Source organism: Chaetura pelagica, unplaced genomic scaffold (genome assembly GCF_000747805.2).
Source record: "Chaetura pelagica isolate M959 unplaced genomic scaffold, ChaPel_1.0 scaffold147, whole genome shotgun sequence".
NCBI classification, from domain to species: Eukaryota; Metazoa; Chordata; class Aves; order Apodiformes; family Apodidae; genus Chaetura; species Chaetura pelagica.
Window position 1 is genome coordinate 4,741,888 of NW_009954194.1, and position 17,177 is coordinate 4,759,064.

General features: G+C 38.2%; 2 protein-coding genes across 2 annotated transcripts in view; both read left to right on the forward strand.

Moving 5' to 3' along the window:
* KIAA0232 (KIAA0232 ortholog) overlaps window positions 1-8,929 on the forward strand; it is a 50,262-nt gene extending 41,333 nt beyond the window's left edge. The window contains 3 exon segments of the mRNA XM_010003118.1: window positions 5,101-5,229; window positions 7,264-7,361; window positions 8,307-8,929. Coding sequence (XP_010001420.1) covers window positions 5,101-5,229; window positions 7,264-7,361; window positions 8,307-8,486 — 407 coding nt within the window. The 3' untranslated portion in view covers window positions 8,487-8,929.
* Window positions 8,930-16,877: 7,948 nt separating this feature from the next.
* The window catches only part of TBC1D14 (TBC1 domain family, member 14), a 64,808-nt gene continuing 64,508 nt past the window's right edge, over window positions 16,878-17,177 (forward strand). Inside the window, exons 1-2 of the mRNA XM_010003142.1 lie at window positions 16,878-16,884; window positions 17,069-17,149. Coding sequence (XP_010001444.1) covers window positions 16,878-16,884; window positions 17,069-17,149 — 88 coding nt within the window. The remainder of the gene's footprint in view (window positions 16,885-17,068; window positions 17,150-17,177) is intronic.

The following is a 17,177-nucleotide window of genomic DNA, read 5'->3' on the forward strand; positions in this document are numbered from 1 at the left end:
AAAAAAAAAAGAAAAAAAAAGGAGAAACTTGAAGAAGAACCAGCAGTTTTGCAGAAGTCACATTCATAGGAGAAACCTGTGCTTGTTTAGGCTCTGGTAAACACAAAGGAAGAGAATGTGATGACCTTAATCACAGCAAGAGAAAATGAAGAAAAAGAATTCTTACCAGAAAACAAGCTTACTGTAAAGCTCAGTTATTTTTAGGGCAGCAGTGGAAATCATATCTTGAAGAGATTTAGGGTGTAGGAATAGTGCATATATATATATATATGTATGTATGTATATATATATCAACCCAAAATATTAATAAAAATATTTTGGGGTTAGTGGTTTGTTAGGTTTTTTTGTTTTATTTGATTTTTTAATGTATCAATATGAACTTCCCTTTTAATACATCTGTACACATAAGGAGAAGGGAGAGGAACTCTACCCCCTGCCAATTACAGATTTATTCTACCTTTTGTTCCTTGGCTTTCATATTCTAGGTCTGATCTTTCCCAACTTTGTTAGTCACTGTTTCCTCACCTTCCTAAATGCCCCTGTCAAAGATATTCCTAATAGTTGGCATGGTATCCTGTCATACTGAAACTATAGTTAAATTTTCTCTCATGTCAGCAAACCAACAGTACTACTCAAGTGTGCTGTTTATCAGACTACCTGCTGATCACAGATGGAAACAAGTATTGGATACATCCCTTGCTGTAGTTAGTATGGAACAGTTTACACAAGCAAAACAATTCCTCCTAGGTGTTGGTTCTGGTAGGCCTAGCTCCACATTCTGAAGTGTGTTTACCTAAGCAGCTGGTCCTTTTCCCCAGATCAATATAATCTGGTATTCTGCTGCATTCTTGCAATACATCTTCATCAGCTAATGAAGTGCTGCTGTCCACAGTGGCCTTGTGAAGAAAGCAGCAATACAATAAAACTGTGTAGAACAGTAATCTTTCTTGGCTGCTTTACTTTAAATGTGTGTGTGTGTGGAAGAGGTAAGGAAAAAAATCTCATGGTGCAGGAAACAATCTTTCCCTTATCTGCTTGTTTTCCCTTTTTTTCAATTGTGTCTTTAATGAAACACTGAATTGTTACTCCAGAGTGATGCTGGAGATCAGATGCACTGTTTGAAATGGTCATTATCCACTTATGCTCACAAAATCTTTCCTTCATGTTAGCTGCTTTACTCCAGCTAGATTACAGAGTCATTTCACCATAATTTGATCTTTGAAGCAGCACTAGACTTTCTAGTTGAAAAAACACTTGTTTTTATTAATAAAGTGTTTCTACTCATGCTTGCAAAGAATGGCTGGGTTTTTGTATACTAGAGTTTTCAGTTGATATTTTGGATAAAAGACCTGAGGGGACAGTCCTGCTCTTTTATGTAGCTCTTTCATAATATAAAATTATGTTAGAAAGAACATATGTGAGTTTGATGTTAATGAAGAACATATAAATACTATTTGAAGTTTTAAAACTATCTTACTCTTTCAAACTGGTATACAAACAATAGCAAGCATTAAACCAATTTTTTTTCTGCTGTTGGACAGGTGAGAGGGGGGCAGAAGCAGAATTTAAGTTTTATTTTTTGCATGTAACTGCACAATTCTGACTCTTACCTACTGAAAATTTGTAAGATAATTGTGGTTGAAATCTGCCCAGATTCGGGGGGAGGAGAATCCTTCACAACTCTAACATTACTGTAGTGTTTATGCTAGTGAATGCTGAAGTCTTCAAGTGATTTTACATGTCCTCAACTGACATCTTTAAGAGATGCCTCAGTTACTCTATATATAGCCGTAAAACAAGAAGGAAAACCCATCAGTCTTCTCTCAGACCTGCAGCAAGACTGGGAGTGCAACAGCATTGCAATTGCAAAAGACAACAATTTGCCTTTTGTTTTTGAGCTGTACTTAAGAATAAAGTAAAATAAGTATTAATGCTTTCAGAGGAAAAGATTTCTACTTAAAATTTCTAATACTGGTACATTTGAGAATAATAGATATTTAGATGAAAAGGTAGAAAATATATTAAAACTTACCATAAACATGTGAGTAGATGTGACAGGAGGAGGTGGCAAAAACTAAAAATGCAGTTTTAAAAGGGGAAAAAAGGAAGGTAGATTCATGGAACTGTTCTGGAGTTGGTAATTCTTACTTGCTAATTAAGAGTATTTAATTATAATATTTTTTTGTTATGACAGACTGTACTATTGTAGTAGACATCTAAGCAACTATAGGAGAGAATGGTTTGTTTCAGTGAATGTATGAAATGCACATCAGCTCACGTCTCCCATCGCATCCCAGACAGAACCCCTAAGTTTGGTCTTGACATCTGTTCTTCTTCTCTATGTGTCAGGCTTTAATGTTGGTTTAGAAATAACACATGTCATTCCATGTAGATCAGTGTGGGGGCAGGAGGGCCAGGTCTGATCTCAAGTCCTGCTGGGCTGCTTCTGCATGCAGCCCAAAGTTGTATCTGGCTTTCTCTAACTCTCCTACTATCAAGGCAGTGGTGAAAGGACACAGGAGCAGAGGCAGCCTGCAGCCAGCATCAGATCAGTCACCTAGTCACTGAGAGAGCTGGTAGATGGTATTGCTGGGCTACTCGCCATCATTTTTTGAGAGGTCATGAAGTACTAGAGAGGTGCCTGAGGACTGGAGGAGGGCTAATGTCACTCCAGTCTTCAAAAAGGGCAAGAAGAAGGACCCAGGGAACTACAGGCTGGTTAGTCTCGCCTCTGTCCCCTGTTAGGGGTTGGAAAAAACCTTTCTGGATGTCATCACAAAGCAAGTGAAAGCAAAGCTCCAGAGGGCTGTGCTGCCATCCAGCATGACCTGGACAGGCTGGAGAGCTGGGCATAGAGGAACCTAATGAGGTTCAACAAGGGTAAGTGTAGGGTCCTGCACCTGGGGAGGAAGAATGCCAGGTACCAGTACAGGTTAGGGGTGGACTTGCTGGAAAGCAGTTCTGAGGAGAAGGATCTGGGAGTCCTGATAGATAGTACATTATCCATGAGCCAGCAATGTGCCCTTGCTGCTAAGAAGGCCAGTGGAATCCTGGGGTGCATCAGGAAGAGTGTGGCCAGTAGGTCAAGAGAGGTCATTCTCCCCCTCTGCCCTGATGAGGCCACATCTGGAACACTGCATCCAGTTCTGGGCTCCTCAGTTTAAGAGAGACAGGGAACTACTAGAGAGAGTCCAGTGGAGGGCAACAAAGATGATTGAGGGATTGGAGCATCTCCCTTATGAGGGAAGGCTGAGAGAGCTGGGACTCTAGCCTGGAGAAGAGAAGGCTGAGTGGAGACCTTACTAATGCCTACAAGTACCTAAAGGGTGAGTGCAAGGAGGATGGAGCCAGACTCTTTTCAGTAGTTCCCAGTGACAGGATGAGGGGCAAAGAGCACAAGCTGGAGCATGAGAAGTTCCATTTAAATATGAAGAAAAACTTTGTTACAGTGAGGGTGACAGAGCACTGGAACGGGCTCCACAGGTTGTGGAGTCTCCTTCTCTGATTCAAGACCTGCCTGGATGCACTCCTGAGCAGGAGAGTTTGACTAGATGATCTCTAGACGTCCCTTACAACTCTGACAGTTTTGTGATTCATGAGCCATCCTGAAGCACATACGTAGGTTCTGATGGTGACTTATCCCAGGAAGCAAGACTGCTGTAGCTTGTCACATGATGCCAGAAGCCAGCTGGCTTTGCTTGTAGCCTGCTGTGGTTGCTCAGGCTTGTCCCGTGTGCTGATATGAGTGCAGGTGGGACACCAGCAACCTGGGAAACTTTGAAGTTAATAAAGCATTATGTCTGTGGAGTTCAGATGCCTCTGTCTGTAGTCAGCAGCGGAGTAAGAATTAAATTATTTAATTTATTTGTAAATGCATATATTTCTTATGAAGAAATTTCTTGAGCTTGCCCCCCTCCCCTTTTTTTTAAAAAAAAAACCCAAACCTATTATTTTACTTTGTAAGAACTCCCTTTTCTGGAGCTGGGATTTGAGCTTTTGGAGGGTGTTTCCACAAGGGTTATTCTTTGGTGTTACAAGAGGAAATCATACTCATTGCAGGAGAATTTAATGCAGAAAAAAGTTTAATCTGGCAGGTGCTTGTGACTGAATACAGGGCTCTTGAGCTGCTTATTTGGTTTGAGAGGGACTTCTCTTAATTTAGAAACAAGCATTTGTAAGTTTAGGTTCTATAAGTTTGTAGCTCTACAAAAGAGGAACAAAAGGAGGCTTGTTAATTTTCCATGCTTAAATGTTCTCTGGGTTACAGAGAAGGAAGCTTGATAGAAACTTAGTGTTGACCCTCATCTGTTCATGTATTTTTTTCAGTAGCTAGTTGAACTGTAGTTTGGTTTTTAATTGTTCTGTCTTGTTTCTATAGGATATGTTACAAGCTGGCATTATCTTTTGAAGATTAATGGGGTTGCCACATATGCAGTCATAAAACAGGGACAGATCTGCTGTGGCAGGTCTTGCTTATTTTAGCCATGTCCATACATTTTACAAGGAAAGAGGTCTTGTAAATTTAAATTAGCATAAAAGTCAGGGAAGGGTTATTTAAGTACTTTTAGTTAGTAGATTGAGATTATTTTTAGCATAAAGACAAATTATTAATCATTCTTATAACCAAATTTTCCTCATGCATACATACGAATTCTCTAGTTTAATTTTATGCTATCCCATTGATGGTAATGGTACTGCTCATTCACCCTTCCAGACTGCAAATACTCCACTTTGATGCTTTTTTTGTTTGCTTTTTTTTCTGTTTTGTTTTACACGAACTACTCACCATGTTGACCTGATGCTGTTTTGTTGTATTTTAATCTCTTTCATCATCTTTCTATCTGTTCTCTCTTACTGTGGTTATCCAAGTTATCCAGTGTAGGGCTGGAGTTAATCTTTTTGTTCTGGATTGGCAAAGTGTGAGCTTGGCATTGATACCAAGTATCAGAGCTCAGATAATGGATGTTCTATTGTAGTTTGATGGTCCTTTCCCTTTAGCATTAGAAATGGAACAGTGTGACCTATAAGACCTAGCAAATTGGTTGTAATACCAGAGTTTCCTCCTTTACATGTAAGTATATTATTTATGGCATAATGAAGTGTGATTATTGTCTAAACACTTTCCTATATTGAATACTAATCTGCAGAGAATGAGTGGCAGCCAGGAAAAGCAATGCTGGTGGGAAAAGGCACTCTATTCTCCCCTTTTTCCTGCATCACAGTGTGAAGGTAAGAAGCTCTGCCTGTTTGAACTCACTTGCTCTTGCACCTCTATTAGAACAAAGTGGTCTTCCATATAGATTTGAATTGTTGCAGGTGAATTGGAACTACCATCTATATTTTACAAAAAAACCCAGTAAACTTCCATAATAAAGCCTCTTATCTGATAGAGAACTGGGATGTTTCAGTTACATTTGTAATGTATCCCTAGTTTGCTGCTAGTTTATAAATGAAAGTGCTTTTAAAAATGTCTTAACATTTCTGCAAATTAATTTAATTCCAGAGACTGGAATTTAGTGAATAGAAAATTAATCTCTGGCTCTGAAAATATTTTGTTATATTTTTAAGTATGTTTCAATCTGCATAATACTTATTAGGTAGCTAGCTTTATAAGAATGTGAAAACATGAGAACTGCCTTTTATGGGTTTGCATAAACAACATGCCAGCTATTCAGTGAATGTGTGGAATTTCTGAGGTAGGAGAGGGATTTGCCTGTTAGCCACTCCTTTCACAGTGACAAATCTAGGAATTTTTCTGTCCCACACAGAGAGTAAGTCCAGCCTTGGTAGGCAGGCTGCTCGCAAGCGGAAGCAGCTGTGTTTCCAGCACTCTGTTGCCTCCCAGGAATTTGTAGCATTTGACAGCTGGCCCAAGCTTAGATTTTCAGTGGACAGGCAAGAATCCAGGCAGCTTTTTTCTACCTGCATATGAATTTACCTTTTCGGGGGAGAAGGCAAGAATCTAAATAAGAACATTCTGTATACCAAATTGACAGGCTGTTTGATGCTGTCTGTTGGTAGGGGATCAGTGCAAGAATCTTTTGATCAGAGACGTGGTTCCTTCATAATATGGAAGTAGATTAGCCAGTAATTATTACTGCAATATGTCTGGAGCACATTTTAAAATGCAACCAACTAAATGGTGGTTTTAGTACCTAAATACCCTTAACTTACTTCACTCCTGACTGTAGAAATGTGTTTGTACAGTGAAAGAGAATAGATTAATGCCTCTGGGAGTTTGATTTGCCTCCTGGACTGGTCACAGAGCCTCCCATAGTAGAAAAAAAAAATCGGTATTTATTAAGCAGAGATAGTTAGTGTCTTCTTGAATAGGTTTTTTTTTCCCCCTACAGTGATAAATGCAGAGGTATTATTGACGTGCTAACACATGTAGTGGCTCACAGTTTGAGGATATATTTTACACAGAGTAGTCCTTGGATTTCCTGTGAATGAATTGTGGCATCTTTCTGCTGACATCTGCTGGGGAACCTGCATAACTGTCTCTGTGTCATCACTGTATTTCATCAGAGGAAGACAGTATATACAGTATAAAATACTGTCGGGCCCAGAACCTACTTGATACAGTAGCAGAACTTCTATGAAGTAGAACAGTTCCAGAATTTCCTCTTTTGGACTAAGTTTAACAAAACTAGAGCTTTACCCTCAGAGCTAATGTTCTTATTTCACAAATCTTCACCTGTATCCAGTTTTTGGAACTTGCATTTTTTATATATGGATATTGATGCATGTGATCCATATACATCAATATTATAATATTATTTGGTCTTCTACTGTGGTAAATAGAAATCACAGCCATTCACTTCAACTTTTTTTTCATTTTGAGCTTCAGGCAGGGTCAGGCTGCTGATTTATGTTTTGTGTGGGTATAGAAATAGAAATAATCTAACACACCGTGCAGTATCAGAACTGAAAAATGTACTGATCCATTTATAGTAAAAATGTAATTCTTGCTCTCTGTACCTTACAATTTTAGATGTTTTCATTAGCTAAGTAGTTTGTTGAGTTTTTTTTATTAATTGGTTATCCAGGAATACCATAAGATATTATGCTTCTCTCTTTAAAAATGTCAAACTATGAAATCCTCCACAAGCACAAAGTTTACATGGCTTAGAGTGTGAATTTCAAGAATACTTCTCTAGATGCTTTCATTTTGGCTAAATGTAAATAACAGTGTTCCTCAATTCTGTTTTGTTGTTTTTTTTTCCTTTTTCCTCTGAAACACCCCCACAAACACAATGTAAGAGTGTTATACAAATGCCAAGGGCGAGAATGGTGTAGGAGAATTTGCAGATGTAAAGGAAATATCCAATGATGATGAACATCTTTTAGATTTTAATATGGTAAGTGTGTCATTGGTCTGGGGGAGGAGTTTTTTGTTTATTTTGTAAAGGTGTGCCACCACTTCTTCCCTTTCATCACAGTTTTCAGTCTGGCCTCAAATTAAGTTCCTATGAAAATCTTCAAAAGCTTTTCTTTCTTTGTGTTTTAAGCTCTCCTGTATCTTGAGCATTCTTTTGAAAACTCCTCAGTGTTGTACGCTAGGGAGTACAGCCCTTTGTTCAACGGTTGTACTTCTAGGAGTTAAGCAAACTCAGTTTCCTTTGGGAACACTTGGCTTTTGCTTGTCATGTGTGTTAAACATAAGTCTTTTTCCCTCAGCTTCTCATTTCAGTAAGCATAGAGTGGGCTAATGTGCACTGGGAAGCAGAAGGGTCCAGTAACTAAAGGCATAAACATGTGCTGAATTCTCTCCTGCTTATGAACAGAGCCCTGCTTTTTCACTCCAGGGAAAAGCTTTGCGTACACGTGCACTTATTGATACACTTTAAAACTTTACAGTGGTGATAGCACTTACACTGTGACATGCTTGCTACAGCTTTACTGATTCAGCCGAAAATGCGTTGGTTTTGCTTGAAGTTTTGTCAGATCTGTGCTGTGTGTTCTTGATACTTATACTGTCAATTTTTGGACAGAACTTAAACAATACTTTTCTAACATGACCTGTGCTAATGATTCATTCTAACTGAGTTCACTTTTGACTCTCTTGCTGTTTTGTGCAAATCCTAAAATGAAGGAATAGGAAAAAGTAATAAAGGCCCCACCTTGTTTCCCTGCTGTTCTACAGTCCTTTCTACATAGTGGACCAATTCAGGAAAACTGAGGACTTGTCCTGTAATCGTGACATCTCTCTTGAACAACTACAAAACCATATAATATCCCAGCTCAGAAAAAAAGCGAGCATGTTTTTTATTGTTCCACATCAACACTGTCAGTTTAATCCTTAGGTTTCTTCTGTTTATGAAGCAAGATGTGCAGATGATATAAATGCTGAGGCAAAACCAAATGGCTTCAGGAAGAAGATCTACTCCAGTGATAACTCCAGCTCTGAAGACACAGCTTCAGAAGGTGGAAGTGAATGGGCTGATCCGTGTGAGGAGGAGCTTTTTTCTCGAACTCAACTATAAAAACTGCAGAGTAGAACAGATTATTTAATAGTAACATGAGATGGAAAACTATCCTTCCTGAGGGTCTGTAGCTCTAAAACAACAACTTGAGTTTCCTCTTCAGTTAATGGATTCAGATGTGTATTTATCTTTCTCTTCTTGCTTATTTTATAGATGAGGATACAGCTGTCCTGTTGAAGATTTTTTTTTTTTTTTTCTCCAAAAAAACCCCTGTTAAATTCTTGGCTATTTGAACTAGACTAGATTGTGTTGTCAAATCAAGAATGGATGTGCATGTGCTTGTCTTAGTAGTACTACTGCTTTTTTTTCATCTTAATTGCAGTTATTTTCATTCGTAACTGTAGCCCTACCACTATTACTATCTTCTTAGCATTGCAGTGTCTACAACTGCTTCTGCTATTCAGAGACTTCAGCTTTCTGCACATTAGGCTTTGTTCTTTAAGAACTGGGAGATAAATACTTAACACTGTAATCTATCAGTGCCTTTCTGAATGCAGGAGAAAAGCATGAATGACTTGTCCAGTCTTCATTCAGTAAATCTCATAACTTTGAAGTAGGAACAACAGGGTTGTGCTTTAGAGACTTACAGATACTGTGTTTTCTATCCTATGATTCCCCCTCCCGCAAACCAACACTGAGGATACCATGGTTTGTATTTTTGCTAACTGGAGAAGCCAAGGATTTTTTGTAGGTATGGAGGCAATGTGGTTTGTGTTTTGTTTTGTTGTTTTTTCCTTTTTTTTTTTTTTTGTCCTTTTTAGCAACTCGCCAATGTGAGGCAGAAGTTTAAAAAGTAACACCAAAAATAATAAACCACTGGGGTGATGTGTGGATTGTTGTGAATTTTGTAATGAGAATGTTGTCTTGTTGCAGATGATGGCATTTGTGTAACCTGCAAAAGTCGATACTGAAGTTGAGCCTGAATGACTGAAACTATCTAAAATGCTCAGAGTGTTCAGTGTTTTAAATGCAAAGGGTCAGTGCTTCACTTGAAAGAAATCCTGTGGCTGCTGCAGTTAGCTGCTGTTGTGGCTGTAATTTAGTAAATCTCATAGTTCATTTTGTGTTTCTGAGAGAATGTGTGGGGCAAGTTATGTGTGTGGTGGGTGGGGGTAGGGAAAGTGATGACTTTCAACATACATGTGTGATTGCAGTAGTGATTGTTGCTTTATGTGACTTGCTTTTAAATTTTATTTTGTTAACTTAGAAAGTCAATACATTGTCAAGTTGCAGCTGTGCAAGACTATCAACTCCGTGTGCTTTTAACACATTATGCAAAACATATAAGCCAGGAGGAGCAATATTTGCAAAACTAAACATTCTAAGTTTTTACCAACTCATAGTTTAAAAAGCTACAACAACTAACTAGTTGATACAATAGCAGCATGTCTATAACATCAGGAAGTGCAGTAAGTCCAATGCTGACGTGAAAAGCTTAACTATTAATTTTGTCAGGCAATAAACCTCATGAGAACTTTATCTGTTTGAAATGTGAGCTGAACTGCTTTTGAAATATGTTCTGAGATAGAAGGGTTTTCTGAGTAACTGAGTTTTGTTGCCTTTATTCAATTGATAGTGTAAGGATTGAAATACGTGGTTGGAAAACCATGCCATTCTTTGTGCAATGCTTTTGTTGAGATCCTTGCTTAAAATGGGCTTGGTTTGTCCTCATCCAGGGACTTTCTTTTGATCCTCCTCATAGGCTATGTTTTAGGGTTTGCATTCATACAGCAAATCTTTTGACACTTTACTGTTTCTTTTCTTAATTTATTTGCAGACTTTGGATAGATTTTTATATATTTTACTTTATTCTGGAGCTTCCTTGAGAGGTTGTTTAGCACCTGCACTGAGAACTAGTTAACTGTAACATGAAAGTAAAAAAAAGAACTTTACACACAAATTCTTCAAATCACTACAGTGATGGAATAGAACTTCATTTGAGAACAAGAAATGACCAAATGGACATATTTCAAACACAAACTTCAGCTCAGTTAATTTTGGCTAGAGCTGCTTCTTTGGTAAGAAAGGGCTCGAAAAATAACAAAGGTGTTGCTTATGGTTACATTGTGGCATGGAATAATTCCAGCACCTTTGGGGAAAAGAAAATTGTATATTGAGCTTGGGCAATAACAAATTGTCTTTCCTTGTTTTCATAGTTTAATGGCTAAAGCTCTGAAGCTTTCAGTGAGAGTTGAAGTGTGGTTTTTTAGTTTTTCTGTATGGATAGAAACACACACAACAACAACAAAAGCATCAAAGGTTGGCATACGCTGAACAGCACTGTGGTATGAAGCGCATTGCATATCCATAGCACTGAAGTATCAGTTTTCCATTCCTGGGCTGAAATTTGTTTCTACTTTTTGCTTCAAGTGGTTGTATTGTTCTGATTTCACGTACACCAGAGTAACTGATTTTGTTTTCTTGTGGAGTTACTTAACACCGAATAAAAATATAAAAGGACAATTGGATGGTGTGTGTCTGTGTTCATTTTCTTTGCCCAACATACATAACTTAGATACAACACGGCAGTTAAACATCAAGCATTCTAGAGAGAGAGCATGATGTACCTAATTTGGGAGTTCTTTTCATTGCTATAATTTTTAATCTATTTTTTATCGTTTTTCAGTATGTAGGATAATTGAACACACTGCATATTTTCTTTAAAAAAAAAAAAAAGAGATAAGCAAACAAAGTAAGCATAGTCCCCAGTTTAATTATTTCTATAGAAAATGTCTCATTCCAATAATACATTTGCAATGATAATTTCATGTTTAGAGAACATGAGACATCTTTCAAAAAAAAACAAACAAAAAAACCAAACCCAAGCAAACCCAGACCCCCTCGGAGGTCAATTTTTATATAGTATGGGATCTGAACCAGCAGACTGTTTCTGCTTTCAACTTGTGCTCTGCCATCAAATGGTCAGTATCTCTGTGACAAGGAAATGCACGCTCCTAACTCCATGGCCAAGCATCTTTTTTATGAAAAGGATAAAAGACAGGCTCAGTTTTTAACAGCTCACATTCAGCTTGGTGGAGACATGTACGTTATGTTGCTGTAAGTTTACAGCCATAGTGACTTAGGTTTCTGTTCAGAATGACTGCAAATCCCCTGAATTAGGAGTGCAAGGAAATCAACACATAAATACACACTTGGGAAATAATGGAAAATAGATGCTCTGTAAATACTCCAAGTCAATACTTTTGTTCATTAGTATCCAGCAGGCTTTAAACTTGGTAGCTAAAAATTTCAAGACATAAATTATTTTTAATTATTTCTTAAATACAGCAGGAGTATATTTCCATTGCATTTATAGAAGATCCTTGGTAAAATATTTACATTTAATCAGATTTAAGAATAATAAATTTAATTTTAAAATATTTAAATTATTGTATCTAAATTAATATTAAATTTCTTATAGGTCTTTCTGTGATTCTGTGAAATAATTAGTACCCAGTGTAAACAGTGCTTCTCTCATGCAAAAACCACTGTGTAGGCCTAGGCAGCAATTGCATCTCTTGGTGGCAGGGCAGGATGTAAATGCTTGTCAAGTTCATGGGAGTGAGGGTGCTGTCCACAGTGAAAATACATGGAAAGGTACTTCAGCTCCTGAAGAGCCAGTTTTCCCAACATTCCTTGACAGTAACACATTATTTTCCTGCCAGCACTGGGGTATTTATGTGTTATCCCCAATGAATTTGGCATCTACCTCTCACATAGAGCATCTCATGTAATTTTCTTTTATGATCTGCGAAACTAGTAGCAAGATGGCTCCAGAGTTTGGGACGAACAAGACTTAACTGATACATTTTAGCTTCCTATGGTAAGACCCCTCTTCCAGTGTTCGAGTTGCTCTAAAAATGCATTATAATAAGCAACTGCTTATAAACTCTCTGAGCTATTTCTATGCTCCAATGTGATGATAATGGGATTAAAAGGAAAAACAAAGCTAAGAGCTGGCATGCTGCTGAGAAAAAGTGACTGGGTGGCAGAGCATTGGTTTCCCTGCACTACTTGATTGTTGTGTATAGCTTCACCTATAAAGAATGCACCAAGGACAGAGATGAGTCACCAAGGACTGAGATGAGACACTTCTGTTTATACGAACACATCCTACCTGACAGCCTTCCTGTAGGGCACCTGTTCTTGGAGAACTCTTATCTGTTACTGTAATGTATCTGCAGCTGTAGAACCCGGTTAATCCAAGAACATGAGGAGGTGCAAAAGCATCTTGTCACTACGAGGAAGGGTCACTTTATTAGCAGCAGTAACAGCTATATAATATTGCTACAATTTATTTTCACATAAAGATTTTAGAAATTGTTAATGAAAAAGACTTAACTGCCCGTCATTTCTGTGTAGACCTTATTTTACTACTAGGAAACTGACACGGTGAGATGTAGCAACCCTTGAATTTCTTCTAAAAACCAATCTAAACAGACAAGCCTGTTAAAAAAGTATAGAGGAATGTACATTTTCATATTTGTTTCAGTGCTTTTCTTGTTCCTAGCCACAGCAATGCCTGAGCAAATGGCCTCTTTTTTTTTTTTTTCCCTGGCAAGTTTCAGTAGAAAGTTACCATGTGTTGGGTGCAGTTCCTTTTGTGTTACAGAATTAATCTCCTTCGTTTTGGAAATGTAATTTAAATTGCTTGCTGTGGTATCCCAAAGTTTCATTATGCAGCTGTGAATAATAAAAACCTTGTTTCCTTCTCTGGTATGATTTAGTGATGAGTTACAATTCATATTAGAAGTACCATGGATACTCTTTTACCAATTACTTAAGGGCACTTATGATTTCTCAATTCTGAGATATTAATACAAGTATCTCTTTTTAGTTGCGCTGTCTTTCCTAAAAAGCTTGTAAACAGTGATAGAAACATCTCAGTCACATGTCTCATGTTTCAGTAATATCAATACAGCTGTGCTGGAAAGTCTTGCACTTTTCCCCTACCTTTTCTACTCTTCATTTTCTTGCTATCTCATGAAGGGCAACTTAAAACCATGTAAATTCTTATCCAGTGGTAACAGAAGGGTTAACAGTAATGGTAGTTATAGACCTGGCTTTATTCTCCTTATCCTTTTACAGGTTTAAGTCCCTATTGGAGGAGGCAGCCTTTTAGGAGAATGAAATGGCACGTTCTCCAGCTGTTCCTGATTCATCCCAAACTGATTAACATGGTTTGGTGCACAGATGTTCCACTGCTAGTAGTAATGCCCGTGCAGATAGATGGTGGCTGGGCTGGAAATGGACTGCTATCAAGCACAGATGTGCAGGAGGCAAATACTAATTTTGTGAGAACAAAACTAATTTGTGATGAATTTGAAGTAGAAGTGCACAGTATTCTCGATTTGTCAAAGACATCACCATTTACTTGTGAGGCATTGATATTTTTCATCAAATCATCATCCTGCTCATTGCTACATGTCAATAGCAACCTGATTTTATTCTTTGTTCCCTTTTCCTGTGCCATAAAAGATGAATTAGTTACTTCACCATGCATAGAAGTAAATCTGTAAAGCAAAGAGGAGAAAAGATTTATGTCTCATCTCTGTTCTAACACCTTCAAGAGTGATTTTTTCTGTCTCTTAGTGTGATGGACTATAACAGATTATCCATCACTTGCTACCCTCAGTACACTTGCACTCTTGCTTGCATGAGCTAAAAGTACCATAAATGAGAGTGATGGGAATGGAGGCAGGAGCTGTTGATCAGATAGTATTCGAGAGTGTACAATTGCATCTTGACAGTATGCAAGACTTTTGTTAACTAGAGAAACAAACAGTATATTATATTAAAATGTCTTCTAGTTTATGACAGAGTTACTGACCTCAAGGTGGACAGGGAGCTGTACAGCCAAATCAAACAGCTCGGCTTGCTTGTCTCTTAAACCTCCTTGCTTGGCTTCTGATGAATGAAAATTCAATGTAGATGTTCCCATCTAGGTTTTAAACAAAAATAAATTAAAAGTTGTAGTAACTGCAAAATTGCTGAAGCTTCAAAACATAACTGAAAGTGTAAGCAGAGAATTATTTCCCACATCTACAGGCATAAGAAGTATAAGGGAAGCTCCTGAACTCTACCTCATTCTAAAGGAACACAGGAAGGACTATTACTTCCCATACTTTTTTCATTCATAGTATATTTTGGAGAAAGTGGTGCAGAACAGAGCACAAACCCTTCAAGCTTTTTTTCAGAGTAACCATAAATGTGGCATATGGAATTCTGCTTGTGTGAATATGAGTTTGTATGACAGGGGTTTTGAATGTTTTTTAAAAATATAATTTTTCTAGCACTGATTTACTGTTAGACCAGTTTTGCCCACTAGGTGAATGAACATTGATTGCCAGTTTGAGGCTGCTGTATGTAGTGCTTAATTTCTACACAACAGCCACAGGCAAGACACTTTGAACAAAACTTCAGGATTTTGTCCCAATAATTTTTACAAGAAGTATTTTACAGGTTTGCCTGGCTCTGAATCAGTGGCAGAGCAGTGATAACCAAGCTGAGTAAGTGCCACAACAAACTTCTAACGCTTTTGAAGATTTACTTACAACCCATCTGTTAAAACAGGAAGACTTGGTTTCTTGGCATGCCCTTCCAAATGAGCTTTAAATTGTTCATAGCTGAAAACCAAAGGTGCTGAAAGTCCCCTTTGCACTTACTTAAGCATTTGTACTTTCTCATACCTGGAATACCTGTTCTGTTTCCTTTTAATAGTTAGAACATGTCACACTTCCCCGAGGGCTAATGATGTGATACTGCATTTAGTCACACAGTATCAGCCCTTCAGCTTTTACCAATACAGAGGCATGATAATACACAATACTTCTGGGCAAAAACTATGTTATCTAGGATGGAGACTTCTTTTAATAGAACTGATGCAAATGCTAATTTGCTAATGCAAAAAAAAAAGTACCAACTTTTGCTAATAGCTCACAACGCCCAGAAATGCTGTTTACCCTTTCCCTGATTTATAGCCATTCACATGCATTAAGTATTTTTTCTTTTTTTAAATATTGACTAGTCTGTGATTTTCTGTAAACATTTTGAGGCTGACCCTGGTATTTTTACACTGCCTAGCACATTGGGACCCGTGTTTCAGTGTTTCTTTAGTGCAAAGAACAGTAAGAGCTTTGGTGCGATTTGGTATCAAAAAATGTACCAACTAAGTAGAGTAATCTGTGGGCTGGAAATGGAAACTATCCACTAAAATAAATCACTTAGAATGGGATCTCAAAAGGTATAATGAGTCTCAGACAAAATATTCTCCTTAAATAAGTGGGGGCTCAAAAAGTGCTAAAGCACCTTAACTGCTTGTGTGATTTGAAACTTAGTTGTACTCTACAGTCTGCTGCTGCTGAAATATTTCCTGCAGCAGATTTTTCTAATACTTTCTTTCACCTAAATAATACTAAGAACATGGGAGTATAATTAATCCTTTGGAAACACTCTGCAGACTTAAGAGTATTCACGACTTTGTATTTGCATTCTTTTATTTACCCTAGGAGCCTAATGACTTTGACCCAAGTCTGATGATACCATGATGACAATACACACTTCTGGTTACTCCAACAGAAGAATTACTTTCCACTCTAAAACTAGAAGGAAAATGTCGATACTGAAAAGGGAGTTAGTGACAGCACGTGCACCAAAATAGTATGTCTCTTGCAGATAAACAAGTTTTTAGTGCTTCTAAGCTGTTTTATTTACATTCTTTTAATAGTAATATGCAAGCTGTCTTTTAGAGGTAGCAGTGATTTTCAAAGTATGTGGAGAAATCAGTGCCAATCTTAATTATGTTGTACATGTCTTAGAAATCTAGTGGAGTTAAGTGCTGAAATTTCTCTGACTGACTCGGTCGCACAAAGTGTCTGCAGAGGTATAATTTTTGGTCTATGTTTTCAGTGCCTACTTCTCACCTTGATAATGACCCAGTTCTCACCTTGATAGCATGAAACTGGTGTCAGTGGGGTCACAGAGTAGCAAGTACAGGCCATTTGCAGTTCATTCACCTGAAACTTGCCCACATCAAAGCTCAAACAATCATGGCTTTGCTCTTCTTGATATTGAACTAATTGCATTAACTCAAGTTCAGATGTTTTTGCATTTGCTGCACTCACAATTCCAGCTCCAGGGTAGGCATAAGGTGTGAAGCAAAAAGAGTCAGGTTACATTCTCAGTTAGGGTTGGGGACGACTTTACCTTACTACCATACCACATATGACCTTTGCAAAAAAAGCAAAAACAAGCTGATAAGGAAGCATGACAACTCTGCTCCTGGAAGGTGGTGATTGGTGGCAACTCCTTTAATTGAAGCGTGGGGGTGGAAAGAAGGTGGTGTGTGCAGGACAAGTTAACTACGCAAACGCTGAAAGGGAGCACCTGGAGATGGAAGGTAAGAGAACTGAAAGATAAACTAAACATGCTAAGACAGCAATTGCCATCCTAGAGCCTCCACTTTGGGCATTGCAGGTCAGTTCTACAGAGGTATGGATGCACCTTCTCTTGATATCCGACCTTCCACAGTCCAAACTCGAAAAAAACCTCACAAACCCCACCGTGTTTTGTTTTGCTTTTAGATGCAACTAAGACCCCAAGAGCAGCCCAGCCACGCAGCTGCTCCCCCGAGGCCGCCAGCGCAGGTCCCGGCACAGCGCCCGGTAACGCGGGAGAAGCCCCTTCCAGCGC